The sequence below is a fragment of the Sander vitreus genome, chromosome 3, assembly GCF_031162955.1.
Source record: "Sander vitreus isolate 19-12246 chromosome 3, sanVit1, whole genome shotgun sequence".
NCBI lineage: Eukaryota > Metazoa > Chordata > Actinopteri > Perciformes > Percidae > Sander > Sander vitreus.
In genome coordinates, this window is record NC_135857.1 from 10,341,974 (window position 1) to 10,356,605 (window position 14,632).

General features: G+C 43.8%; 1 protein-coding gene across 1 annotated transcript; it reads right to left on the reverse strand.

Moving 5' to 3' along the window:
* Window positions 1-2,216: 2,216 nt before the first annotated feature.
* tsr1 (TSR1 ribosome maturation factor) lies at window positions 2,217-14,314 on the reverse strand. Its single transcript, XM_078245927.1, has 15 exons — window positions 14,155-14,314; window positions 12,116-12,219; window positions 11,799-12,027; window positions 9,848-9,982; window positions 9,254-9,705; window positions 8,636-8,780; window positions 7,605-7,792; window positions 4,958-5,166; window positions 4,653-4,812; window positions 4,442-4,552; window positions 4,207-4,339; window positions 3,358-3,474; window positions 3,042-3,182; window positions 2,855-2,929; window positions 2,217-2,758 (listed from the first exon to the last, which is right to left on the reverse strand). Exons 1-15 carry the CDS (start codon window positions 14,270-14,272, stop codon window positions 2,580-2,582), a joined length of 2,496 nt encoding a protein of 831 aa, XP_078102053.1. The 5' UTR covers window positions 14,273-14,314; the 3' UTR covers window positions 2,217-2,579.
* Window positions 14,315-14,632: the final 318 nt, after the last annotated feature.

Sequence of the window (14,632 nt, forward strand, 5' to 3'; positions counted from 1 at the left end):
ACACACACACACACACACACACACACACACACACACACACACACACACTAAACTTTTTATTTCAATTCCCAAATTCTATGCATCCCCCTTTTTTGCATTCCTCTGACTGCTTCCTCCCACCACTTCTAGTTTTATTAATGCTGAACATCAACTGGCTCTTCCCTTATCTCTCCTTCCGTTTCTGTATCCACATCCAACGGAAAACTCTCTCACCCATTATATCTTCAGTGCGAGCCAACTGAGTGTGGTGGCAGTGAACTGGGAACCACAAGACATTCCTGATCCAAGCAAACAGCACTAAGTCACCAGCGTTGATGTCTTCTGACGGTGGCCTGTGCCAAACACACACTTCACTTATGGGCTGGATTCAGTCTTAACACGTCGCAGTTGGTCCCCTAACAGCTAAATGTTTATCTGTATCAAATTGATAGTGTCAGAGAAAAATGTAGTGTGCGCATCTAAACTCAGTACCATTTTTGTATATGTGTTACTTTAAGAGCATTCTCCATCAAGGGGGTATTGAATTCCCCCTCCCCTTGCCTTGAACTGCTGGCCAGCAGAACACCCCTCCCCTCAGCCTTAACAAGATGTGTTCAACACATCACTGTTGCTGTGCCCTTGCCTTAATACATGTTAAAAAAAAACAACTAGTAAAGCAGGAAATAAATTGAGTGTTACCACAAAACTGTCCAGAGCTCCCGGCTTGCCCCCCATGGGCAATGGAGACATTAGTCTTTCTCGATTGTATTATCTTCTTTTTTTTTTCTTCAATTTTTTTGCACGCAGTGAACTTTTGCTCCCCTTCGTTTCTTGGATCATGTTCTCCTCTCCATCCCAAAGTCTTCACCTTCTGGTTTCCCAGACATATTGGCATGCCTCTGTGGTGCGGTCCCAACACAGCCCGAGGATGAATCACGTTGCTGCAAGCATGCAAGAGCCCAGTTTTATGATAAATACTGCAATTCATAAATCAGTGTTTTCCTATGCAAGAAAGCACGGGGCAGGGAAGGACAAAGCATTTCAACTTCAGTTTGAAAGCAACAGAGGACCTGGTCTGTGTGTGTGTGTGTGTGTGTGTGTGTGTGTGCGCGTGTTTCAGGTCAGGGCCAGACCACCATAGAGAGAGAGAGAGAGAGAGAGAGACTGATCTCATGAAGTGGTGTATGTATGACATGCCAATTCGTATGCCATTTTGGTGTGTTATCAAGACTCATACTCCCTTTTCAGCTTGTTTATCAACACTGTTTGGCCTCCATTGACTTACATTACCATGCGATTGCGTGGGAATTTACGCCGTAGCGAGTAGTATGAAAGAGCGAAAATCCACATTGGGAGGTTGGTCGGGATGGAGGATGGGTCAAACACAGGACTTTCACCCAGGAGACCGGGGATCATGTCCCGCATGTCACGTTTCCTAAACTCAACCGTCGCTTTCTTCTTTTCCTAAACCCAACCCGTCCGCCAAGTGGCGTGTATGTTTACGTCCGCTGTATACAGCGTAGAAATACACGCGGATAGCTCAAAATGCGTACAGGTAACACGCCACTTGGCTTAAGAAAGTGGGCGTGTATGTTTACGCGAAGTGAGGATGTCATGTTGGAAAGCAGGGTATGTGAAGGGGTGTATTCTGCTGTTAGTAAGCAAAATACTATAAATAACTAAGTTTGGGCCCACCGCTTGTAAATTCTATTAATGAATCACAGGGTACAGGAAATAGTAGCATGAGTGTGTTTGGAGAATAATTGTTTTCATTGCTGTATCCCTGCTTTAACACTGATATAGTTTAGGTGGTGCCATGTTGCTTAAATGGGTTAACAAGTCTTGTATTTAGTGCTTTTAGTTGTTCAAGTTCATTCCAAAAGACTGGTGATTAATCAGGTCTTGGTAGCCTTTTTTGTAAAGCCCACTGAGGCATGTTTGTGATAAAAGATTATATAAATAAATAAACCTGGCAGCTGTTATTTCTCAAAATCTTAAAAGGCCACACCTCATTGATAGAGATATGGAAAAGCATTTTTGCTTAAAAGTACAACTTGGGAGTTCTTTTTCCATGATTAAAGTTCCTCAGATATCACAAACATTAACTATATAATAATGGGCCAGTTAGTGCGTTTTGGTGTAGCTGCAGGCTTTAACCCACATCGGCATGACTTCAAAGAGTTGCCAGTGTAATGGGCTTGATACATGACGAATGTAAAATGTATTATTGACCTGCGTGTTGCTCTGGTAACAACCATCATTTAATCATAAAGTACTCAACACACAGACAGCTATGTGTTCAGTGGCAGTCACTCATTCTTGACCCATTTTAAACAAAGTTGAAAAAAAAAAAGTAGTGGAGAAGCTTTATGAATACTTATTTATCACTGCCATCTAGTGGCCGAAACACACTCAGCCGCAAATTAGAGCCTTCATAGCAAAATGGAACAAGGTGACAACAGTTACAAAGGAGATACTGTGAATGTAAAGTTATTTTTAATACACGTTACACTTCTTGAAACGGTTATGCAATCACACTGATGTAGAGTATTTCTCTTCTGTAAATACATGTCCTGTGTCTTTCTTGGGTTGTCCCTCCACTATTCCATGTCCAAGTCGTCCATCTCCACAGTTGTCTCTCTCTTGACCCAGGGTAAAGACAACGGCACGTAGGGGTCGTATGTCCAGCGAGGATACACTCTTTTGTACAAATTCATCAGGACAGTGTCTTGCGAGCGCATCTGATTATCAAATACACACTTCATGTGACCGTGTGTTCCTGGAAAGATAAAACATGCCAGTCAGAATTATAGAGATAACATGGCTTCAAGAAGCTTCGGACACCTAATTTCATTTTTTTTTTTAAATGTCTCACCTAAAGCCTCCTTGATGTGGCCTCTCCGACCCCACTTTGTCCGCAGCTCCACTGGCTTGAACCACATGATGTCATCTGTCACAGAAGGAAACAAAAGAACGGTGGATCATGAAGCTTAAAGCCACAGAGAAGTCAAACGTTATGTCATATTCTGCAGTCAAAGTAGTGAAAGTGAACGTCCCCTTACCCCGGTTAAAGAACATGTAACGGACAACCGCAGAGCGCCGGTTAATTTTGAACGGGTGTCCGCTCAGTACAATCCTCTTCAGCACAACACGCTGAGGGTCACAGCTGAGCAGACTTCCTGTAGCCACCAGGTCCTGGATGCCTAGAAAGAAAAGAAGGAAACAAAAAACAAATACCAGTGCAGGATTAGCTTAAGTGGATAATCAAATAAAACGGACAACAGAATGGACGGTCAAAAGTTTAAAAAGAAGGCAGCCGGACCAAATGACAAATGAAATCAACATATTTTCAAGTATTCACGGAACTTTTCGTCTCACCGTCATTCCTTTGTTTGAAGAGCAGGATTCCTGCAGGGGGGAAGGTGATAGGAGCGTACACCGACACCACGGTGGGGGCATCTGGCCGGAGGAAGCGCTCCATCTTATGCTTGTCAGCTAGAGAAGAGCAGAGTTCAGCACGCAATAATTCACTTACAACCATTTTATCCAGCGGCTAAATTGGTTTCAGACCACCTGCTTCCACGGTCATCCTGCTAATGCCAATAGAAGTAACAGCAAATCGACAGTGCTCTCGAACAATGAATAACTGATCTTGCAGAATGATACTGTCCTAGAACCAGAAAATCAAGCAAGACGCTGAACCCACTGCCTTCTGAGAGACAGCACGCTGCTTTAAATAAGGGCATTACTAAATTCCTAGAATACCAAAATCGTGTTCATCATCCCCAGCTTTTGGGGGGATTTGGTGTCCTATCAAGGTGGCAATTATTACAATTAAATGTCAAAGTCAGGTCAAAATAAAGTGCCACAGCAAAATGTATTGGGTGTTTTTGCACAATTGGTGGTTTTTGGTGACATAGTGAATCCTTGATGGTCGTTCAGGGGATAGCGTTCATTGTTGCTGGTTGCCTCTGTCGCATCAGTTCCATTGAAAACAATTGATTTAGGTACCAAATCTAATTGTTAAGTTGTTAAAGCTGGTTTGAGTGAGCCATTAATATGTGGTAGTCAAGTCATGTTTTTACTAACTTCGTGTAGATGGGGTCATTTCTATCTCTCAGTTGTTCTAATGCATGTATTATGGGGATTTGGTTTCATTAAGATGAGATTAAAGTTAGAATAGGAGTATGTTTAGGGGCATGTTTGCTCAGTTAAAAGTTGTTCTACCTGAAGTGTGCTGAGAGAAGATAGGAGATGCCCTGAACCTCCGAAATCCACAGTGGAGCACCAGCTCCTCTTTAGATTTGATCGGCTCCGTATTGCTGGGGTGTCTCCTCACCAGGAGGTGCATCACTGACATCTGTGCACGGCGGGAAAAAAGGATGAGGTCAGAAAAGTCAATGACAATAGTACTGTACCGTCAGTGTGACTTTGTGTCAAATGGACAGTTCTACATTCAGACCTTCTGTTCATGGGGCAGGAGAGACACCATCATCAGAGGTCTGCCGGACTGGACACTCTCCATCACAGAAAAAGGCACATTAATGATGTGCAGCGTAACATACCAGCCCACCTGAAACAGAAGGGACAGCAGAGTCAGTGAAGCCACAGATCTAAGATTGAACAAAGCGCATTCACGCCACTCTTCTTTTTTTTTTCTTTTCCTTTTTTACCATGGCGCCCTCTTCCTCAGCTGCAGCCTCAGCTAGCACGCGGCGGCGAGTGCGTTCAAAGCTCTGGAACTGGAAGATGCGAGAGTAATTGAGGGGCAAGTTCTCCATGGAGTCCCAGGGCGAGGCGCGGAAACTTTTTAGGCCTCTGTAGCGCTGGAACCTTGACAGAGGACGGCAACAGAATGAAATGTGGCGATGATCAAACTGTACAAAGAAAATTCGATCCGAAATGGTTTTCATTCTAACCTAAAATCACAACACTTTCATATTTTTTCATCATCCTACATAAAAGAAGCAGGACTGACCTGATTCTAGCTGCCACGTCGAGGGGTGTGTCCACCTCATCAGGAAACATTTCATTGGCTCGAGCCTCACGGTAGCGTTTTAGGCCTTCCACTTCTGCAGCCTCGTCAATGTGCTCATCATAGCGCACATCTGTTCCAGTTCGCTCTGTGGAGCACAATTCTTCCACCTCCTCCTCTTCTTCTTCTGAGACACAGCCTGAACCTGGCTCCTGAGCAGAGCATACAGTACAATATGCTGCTTCAATATGCAATAGCTTCCCTGTCCCCTTTATATGAGACTATTAGCAAAATTACTTTGTGACATTGTGAGAACCACTGTAGTTCCTAGTTTGAAAAGGGACCACACAAGTCTTCCTCTTGACTAGAGACCTCAGAGCTGTACTGTATATATCGCAAAACCTGGATAATAAAAACTAAAGTATTTGCATCACCAGATACTACTAGAGGCAAGATTTCTTTTTTGTAAACTGGATGAACTGACCCTTTCACTTCACCAGCACTGCTAGTGGCTGCCACTGTTCAAACTATGAGCTATTATCTGAAAAATGGCAGTCTTCAAGACATACATAGATGAACAGGTTTCTATGCTATTATCTTGCAGTTCTGTATGCCAGTAATACTCCTCTTCTCCAACTTCTTCTTCAAGGCAGCTTTTTGCCTCCTCCGTTCACCAGACGCACTTGTTAGGAACACAAGTGCAGTCAAAGAGATTCTAAGTATAGAAATTGTATTATAGCCAAACATAAACAAGACTGACCCAGCCACAATACAAAAAGTGTTTTGAGTCTATGTGTGAATGTGATAAGGAGTTGCCAGAATTCTAACTATCAACTATGGGAACCCCTGGTTTGCATAGATTTAAAAAGTGTGTCTACAAACGACTGATGTTTCCAGACATTATCTCGGACAATATCTAGAAATTCCAACCTCCGCAGGCCATAAATTTGTACGAGTATACGAATCATCAAAGAGGACATGCTTTAAAGTGCTCCCTCAACTGGCAAAAACAGGCAGAGCCAGACGCATGAGGGGAAAGCACTCTGCATGGGGCTGATTCACAACCTTTCCAACATCCCTGCTGCAATAATAATAATCATTATTATCATTTGAAGTACCCTTTTCCCTATTGTTACGTCTCATAAATACGTATTCCTGTGTGTTAACGTCGACATCAAACACATGCTAATAACAATCACAGATCGTAGTGAACCCACTGCAAAGGGAGAGGTCCCCCCGACTTCTTTTCAAGCGGAGCTGGAAATAAATAAATGGTCGACCCCTCCCTTCGTCCAGACAGGAAGTTGTGTTCACAGGGCAGGAAGACAGGAGGCTTCTCTCGGGACTCCTGCTCCAAACACTATTGTTGTGGTGAGCAGCCTGGCACTACAGGCCAGAGACAGACACTGAGAAAACAAACAGTGCCTCTCAGTTACGAGGTGCACTGACCGCGGGTCACGTATGCACCGCTCCGGCCGCTCCGACTCGTAGCGTCTCCACAGATTACTGTCCTCATCAGCCTCCATTAGATTACGTTGTCTGACTGCAGCCACACAGTTGCTATGACAACAAGAAGCAGCTGAACAAAGTAACCCTCTTGTGCTGGAAGTATACAATGAGAAATAAATTGAGAAAACAATTAAATTAATTAACAATTTAAATACTTGAGTAAGGTTGTTTTTTTTCCTTCCTAACTATACAAAATATAACACCGAATATTTTGTAGACTCCAGCTTCTACAAGGTGAGGGTTTGAGCTTTTTCTCTAACTCATATAATTATAAACTAAATCCCCCCTTTTTTCTTTTTGGAGAAAATCGACAATTTGATAATGACAGCTTGGGATCAGTAGCCTGACGAGCCAGACCCACATCCAGATGTTGGGTCTGGGAACTCACCATTGGCAGGGCTCAATCCGAGGGGCGGGACAAACGGTTGTCTTTCAAATTCCCTCTGCACTCATAGTAGCCAACCAGAGCAACGCTAGTCGACAGATTAAACTTTTGCCGTATCCGGTCAGCAAAACTCCGAACACATCTTCCTTTTTTAAGAATGTGCTTGACTCCAAGTCTTCCAGAGTCGCGGCCAAAGCCCATTGGAAAGGCCGCTGTTCGCCAGCAGCAGCAGCCATCTTCTTTGTTTTCAAGTAGCAGGAAATTCACGCGGAACCGTTGCAACTCTGCTGTCCTTATGTTAAGCCCGCCCACCGACTCTATACACGACGTGATTGGCCTGCCCAGAATTCGGTTTTTCCAGCTCGCAAGCCAACGGAGAGTTGCCAGACTGACCCTGGCTGCAAATTACATTTGCTGCTGCTAGGGTGCGTCTAGATTTCTAGGCTATGGGATCGGTGAACTTGCAGTGGACATTTGCCCTTATTTTTGTCTTTACATTTATGGACAAAACTATTAACTCATAAAACTAAAAAAGGGAGTTGACGGCCTTGAAACTCTATGCAATCATGCTACCTTTTGAATTAACAACAAACCATAGAGAAAGAAATGGAAAAGAAAATGATTAATAATCGTGACTAAGCTTTCTGGTTTGAGTCCGTTCAGGGATGCTTGTTGCATCTCTCCTTCATTTCCACTCACCTCTTTATCACTGTCTGTAATAAAGGCTTCAAGTGCTCAAAAAAACTCAGTGTGTACCTGAAAGATATTGTCCTCATCCTCTCCATCCATGGCCTCGTCCAACATGTCGTCATCGTCGTCATCTTCCTCACTGCTTTCGTCGTCTACCTCTCCATTCTCCTCCTCGTCTTCATCAACAATCCACGAGGCCTGGTAGTCTGATGTTCCTTTGGGGACCTTCATCACACGTTTTATCTTCCTGGCCTCTAAAAACCAGAGAGAAACATTTAGAGTCCTGTCTCACTGGCAGTCCCATTTTAATCAAGAAAGGCATTTTAGTACACAGACATTATTTTAAGTTGTGTAGGTACAAAATGAAGGCAAATAAAATATTGCAATGTACAGTTTCACTTTGCTTTGAGCCAACCATGACAACCATGTTCCAGTGTGTTCTGTAAATCCCTGGTCGTGTTACTCTATCAAATATATTTTGCAAACACCTATTAAACTGACTTTAAGATCACGTCAGAGCATGGTGTAATACAAACCTGTAATAAAAATGAAAATGTGGCGAGCCAGCATCATTTGTACAAAGTTTCCTTGTGACTTCTCTCACAGCGATAGTTTGGAGTTGATGCCAGTACGACAGGATTGCTCCAAAAAACAAAACTGGTTGCTCTGACACACGTGAGGCCTCAACTAGGGATGCACCGATCCGACTTTTTCAATCCCGATACCGATGCCTGGGCTTTGTGTATCTGTCGATACCTGATACCGTCGTTGAATTAATAATACACTGTATACCTCCCACCTTATACCTTCCTTCCACCATGTGGAAGAGACTAAAGGCACCAGACTTTCCTAACTAAGACAAATAACATAGATGTAATGTATTGAATTCTTATTTATTTGTACACTCAACTCTTCCAGCATACGACATAGGTTCGACAGAGGGGGGGGGGAAAAAGCTATTTTGTCAATATCGGGACAGATATCCGATCTTAATATCGGATCGGTGCACCCCTAGCCTCAACCCCTACACTGAACAATTATCTTATCCTCATCTTACCATCTCAAGATGCTATTATGTGTACATTCTGTTTCTGCACCTTCAGCTTCCAGAAGCTCTGTTTCTGTTGGCCACGTCTGCTCTCCATCCATGGGGTCCACCTCAGCCTCTGCCTGCAGACTCTCCCTGCAGGATGGGTTCGCTTTCATGAGCACCCTCACCGGAGCCTCGTCTTCAACTCCGTCCTGTGGGGAAAAAACACAGATGACCGAGGTAAATGGGAAATGTTAACAGTGAACTAACGGCACGGAAAATCCAAAGCAAAGTGTTAAAAGTCGACTTGTCCGTCCAAGGACCACACCAGTGGCTTTGCATGGTCAAGCCCACTTACTATCACTCATATTGTGAGACGTTTACATTGTTTTTATGAACAGCAGAGAGTTTGACATTCTTGAATTGCTTTCGCCATCGTCCAGTCAGCCACTCTTTTAATTAATTAAACAAATAGGACAATCTGATACTTGAATTCGCTCAAGTATCTTGCCCACTTAGGTAATTTATTATAATCAATGTCATGACTGCTTTAATTGTTGTTACGGTTATTTATTGCTGCATAGTAAGAAAGTGCACATTTGCGTGCTCTCCATTATTATGCAACAGAAACATGACATTGACAAAAGTGGTGATTCACTGTGATGTCTCAAGTCTCTTCACCTACCAGCATGTCGACATCTCCCTTGCCAGGCTTTGTTGGTCTGGCTGTTGTTAAGTTGAGGGGAAGGGGGTCTGATGGAGCATCTATCTGACTGAGCTGAAAGTCCCCGTGTCCACTAATGTGCACCAGTCTGTCAACTTGTAGAGGACGGCCACGGACGTACCCAGAGACACAGAGGGTGCCCAGGCCAGTGGGACCGCCGCCTGTCCCCTCAGCAGGGCCGTTGGGCGTGAAGGTGACTTGCTGAGCCACGAGATGGGAACGTCTGGAGCGGAAACCGAGCTTTCTCTGTCTCTGGGTGCCCAGGTGTCTGAGAAGTAGAGTGGCATCCTGCTCCGAATCAAGAGGGAAGAGACGGGCTTCAGGGAAACGGATCTCTGTGATCTTTGACAGAGCTCTCCTGGACTCAACCTTCTTCTTCACAGGAATATCAGACAGACCCTGACACACCAGTGCTACATGGGGTGAATTTAGGGACAGAGAGATAAGCGCTTAAAAAAAATATACCATCAAAATCTGACATTATGGATACAATCTGCTGCAACAACAGTGTCACTGCCACAGAGGCTCCAGCAGTGTGTTCAGGTTGATACCCACCATGGCTGGGGAGGCCCTGGGCAAAGAGGCCGGAGAGACAGTAGTCTCCATAGCTGTCCCAACCTTCAGTCGAGTCCAGCACAAATACAAGGCTATCTGCAATCTTTGCCACATCCAGCAGGGAGTGTATGTCAGCTGTCCAAACAAACCATTTGAGAAGCTTCAGAATGGGACAACATAATGATCATAACAACAAACAAAAATGGTGCAAGGCATATAAGATAGTACAATCTACACAAGATTTTCCTTTACACGGTTTAACTGTATCAATGCCAATATACCAGACTGCACCTTAGTATTGTTTTGTGTCGTTTTGTATTTATATTTGAATGAATACATTCATTACAAAACAGGTTTGAACTGCATTTAAAAAGGACCAGTGGGTAGGATTTAGTGACATCTAGCGGTGAGGTTGCAGATTGCAACAACTGAATACCCCACCCTTCCCCTACCAAGCTTCTGGCAGAACCTACTTACCAGACTGATCTCATGAAGTGGCGTATGTATGACACGCCAATTCGTATGCCATTTTTGGCATGTTATCAAGACGCGTACTTGCTTTTTAGTGTGTTTATCAACACTGTTTGGCCTCCATTGACTTACATTACCTTGCGATTGCGTGTGAATTGACGTCGTAGCGAGTAGTATGAAAGGGCGAAAATCCGCGTAGGGAGGTCGGTCGGGGTGGAGGATGGGTCAAACACAGGACTTTCACCAAGGAGACCGGGGATCGTGTCCCGCGTGTCACGTTTCCTTCGTGTCCCTCGTGTGATGTTTCCTTTACACATTTGTTCTTTTCCTAAACCCAACCCTGTTCTTCTTTTCCTAATCCCAACTGGTAGAGCTTAGATCGGGCCCAAAAAATCAAGCCCGACCCTACCCGAGTACGTTGTGTCCGAGCCCGGCCCGACACATTAACTGTAATTATGACCCCGAGCCCGATAACTGACGTTCTCAACTACAATTCAGAGTTGTTTGAACTACAGAAATCTGTTTAGAATTATCTTAATGAATACCGGTAATGCAACAAGGACGAAGCATGTGAACTGCGCCGTTTCTTTATTCAGAATGGAATGGATCGCAAATGGATCTGAATGAAGAAACGTTAAAAAAAAAAACACGATCCTAGCTGCTCCCTCAGCCGAATAGTGTGGGTAACAGATCAAGGCAGCAACATAATCAAAGCCCTGGAACCATATAGGAGACTTTCTTGTCTCGATCACCTAATTGGCCGACAACAGTGCTGCGGGGGGACGCGATGTAGCACAGTTTACCTCACACTCAAGTCAGTGCAGGACACACACCCAGGGGTTAGGGGAGAAGCTGGAGAGGCATAGCTTGCTCCCCACCGAATAAGGCTAATAAAGTAATGATTAAAAAAACACAAATGCTTGTTTAAGGGCCCGGCCCGATCATAGCGGCGTAAAATGTCGGTTCGGGTCAGGCCCGGTTTGGGCTCGGGCAGAGAATCTAAACTCTACCAACCGGTTCTTCTTTTCCTAAACCCATCCCGCGTGTCACGTTTCCTAAACCCAACCGTAACCTCGCGATAACACGCCACGTTGGCTTTAGAAAGTGGCGTGTCTGTTTACGTTGTGACGTTGCAAACTGCCGTCCGCTGTATACAGTGTAGACATACACGCGGATAGCTCAAAATGCGTACAGATAACACGCCACTTGGCTTTAGGAAAGTGGCGTGTATGTCTACACGAAGTCATGATGTACTTACCTTCAGGTAATGTAAAAAAACAAAAGGCCCTCTCTGGAGCCAGTGTTTGGTTTGTCCGTTCTGAGCTACTGTAAAAACATGGCGGTGCAACAGGGCGGGTTCTTATGAAGAGGACCCGCTCCCGATGTAGGTAGATCTTAGTTTCTAGTTATTATACAATAATGAAAAGAAAAGTTGTTTTTTTTGAAAAGCAACAACCGTTCAATATCACTCAATACTTACCCGTGCTGTGGCTTAGGAAGATGAACCTTTGTTTAAAACGAGGCAGAAGCAGCCCAAAACTGTCAGCGACACCACTGATGCACCGCTCCTGATGTACGACACCCCCAGTACCCTCTCCACGTAGCAGTTTGGTAACCGCACCGGCATCGACTCCAGCGTGGAGGGACACCACAGCGACCAAATGAGGAGGACCATCCCTGCTGCCCAGACGTCGCTTTTCTGTCAGGACCTAAAAAGACAAGACACGTGGAAACTCTGCAGCACAAAATCAGGAATTCTAAGTAGACTTTTCTCCGTGTGAAATAAATGAAAAATACCATGTCTTTCTTATTCCTGCGTAGCTGGTTGGCTTTGTGCCTTCTGTCCATCCTCTTTTGCTCCTTCCTCTGTTTTTTGGTAAGGGCCGTCACTGACACTCTCCCTGAGAGCCAGGTCAACACAGGGATTAATTACCATCTTGTGCAAGATCCAAGCAAAATGGTAAATATAAATGTGTAGGTGCACACTTTCAAAGGCTGATTTGGATGCTTTATTGAGCGAACCTCGTAGTATTTGCACTGTATGAAAAACAAAGTGCAAAAGAATGCCTGCACTGTTCACAGTACAAACAAACCACAGCCTTGCGGCTTAGAATGGCTCTGCTAGTACAATTTATTGTAAACCGATCCTACAAATATACCATGTAACTATAAGCTGTCAATACATCTGCAGTAGATATGTGAACAGTGTGTGAACAAGAATGGCTTTCTGTAGGCTATTGAAGTTATGATTGATGTCTACAATATCTTTGCTGCTGGGTGGACAATATATCAAAAACACCTGTCGAGTTCAGTGCGATCCAAAAACAATAGCCCTGCAACAAAAACTGCCTCGACTTTGTGAGGCTTATCATGTTACATTTTCTTAAAAAAGCATTGATTTGATGATGGATATACATTTTTTTGGGGGCTTTTCCACCTTTAATTTTTTTTGACAGGACAGCTAGGTGAGAAAGGGGAGAGAGAGGGGGGGAAGACATGCAGGAAATTGTCACAGGTCGGATTCGAAACCCTGGATCTCTGCGTCGAGGCATAAACCTCTCAGTACATGCACGCCTGCTCTACCCACTGAGCCATACTGGCCACAATGATGGATCATTTTTATGGCCATAGTTCAATCAACACCAATCAACTAAACTTAGCACCTTCATTTGAGATGTGGTTAAGAGAGCTGGGCGAAGTCCTCCACCTGGAGAAGATCAGATTCACCAATGCAGGGAGGAAGAATGTGTTTGATAGGGCATGGGGACTGGTTTGGGAACACTTAAGGGGTCTGAGGGAGGAAGCGGAGTGATGAGGGGTCACATATATTGAAAATGTAATATTAGCGGTTTCATAGGGAATTTTTCTTAGCTCTTTTGACTCCTGGTTTGCTTTTTGGTCTCTTAACTAAGTCTTGATATTTGCTACGGTGCCTCACCATAATGTATTCAGAATCCGCCAAATAATTACAATTGTATGTTCTTGGTTGCTGCTTATTGTTATTGATGTTATTGTATGAATAAGAAAATGGAAAAAACAATGTTGCTTGTATGAACAAGTGCAGTCTGAACCCAATGTTGATCTGCAATAAACATATTTAAAAAAAAAAAAAAAACTACTAACAACAAAAACTGACCATGAAAAGGGATAGTTCCTTGTTTACTTGACATACTAAACATGGATAAATACTAAACTTAGAGATAAAGCCAGATGGACATTAGTTCACATTCTGTGGAACGAGATATTGTGGTTGCAGCATACTGACTCATAAGGCTGGGCGATATGGAGAAAATCAAATATCACGATATTTTTGACCAAATACCTCGATATTGATACTGCAACAATATTGTAGTGTGGATATAATGACTAAGTGGGTAAAGGCAAACAGTTAAAACGTTTGACAAAATGACATCACTTTACTGTAATGCAGCCTTTAAAACGATGATGATATATTGATATAATATCGATATATTGCCCAGCTTTAATTGGAATAAAATAAAAGACGAACACATTTGCTTAGACTAATAGGATGACAACGGCTTCTTCTCCCCTGGGGAGCACTGATTGGTCCCCCGTGCTATAAAAGGTCATGGGTCAACTGGTAAAAAAAACAGCAGTTTAGTTACCAACGTCAAGCGAGACGGTCGGGCGTTTTCACGCAATTGCTTACAAAGGAATAGTTGTTTTACATATAAAGTTACCACATTTTCTACACTGAACGGATGCCACCACAAAATCCACTGGAAATTCAACACGTGTGTTTGCAGAGCCGTGGCCACAGCCACAAGCTAACGGCAGCTGTTGGGTATAACACTGTATAACTGAACACGGCTTACCTTTGTTTTCTCTCTCAATTTCACCTTTCGTCCGGTGCTTGCCATGTTTGTGGCCTTTATTTTTCTGTTTATAAATGCCGGGCCTGTGGCCCTGTTGTTTTTCCTCATTCGCAGCCATTTTCACACCATGTGGGAAAAGTCAGGCGATTTACTTCCGTACTCGCACCGGCGTCATGGCAGAGGGGCGTGTCTTTAGGCTTTCCGGAGAGGGTTTTCTTCAAAATAAAAGCATACGTCAACTCACGATCATGTGAACGTTATTTCCACAAACAATTAAGTAAATGTGGTGAACAAACTAAGATATTCAGGTCACATAATCAGGAACGATGTATGTAATGATGACGACGTGCAGCGCCAATGTTGCAAACTGTATGCACAAGCCACTAAAACAGCCCTTTTTGGAGCACGTACAGCCAACAAAATGAAAATGATCCGTAAATCTTGATCCAGCTTTCAAGATGCACAAGTGCAAGTCATA

What these genes read in the sequence shown, in the direction of transcription:
- tsr1 (XM_078245927.1), bottom strand. Translation starts at nt 14,272, where the DNA reads ATGGCTGCGAATGAGGAAAAACAACAGGGCCACAGGCCCGGCATTTAT. An exon ending in GCAGGAATAAGAAAGACATG is followed by an intron (nt 12,028 to 12,115) that starts GTATTTTTCATT and finishes TTGTCTTTTTAG; the next exon opens with GTCCTGACAGAAAAGCGACG. An exon ending in TTACATGTTCTTTAACCGGG is followed by an intron (nt 2,930 to 3,041) that starts GTAAGGGGACGT and finishes CTTCTGTGACAG; the next exon opens with ATGACATCATGTGGTTCAAG.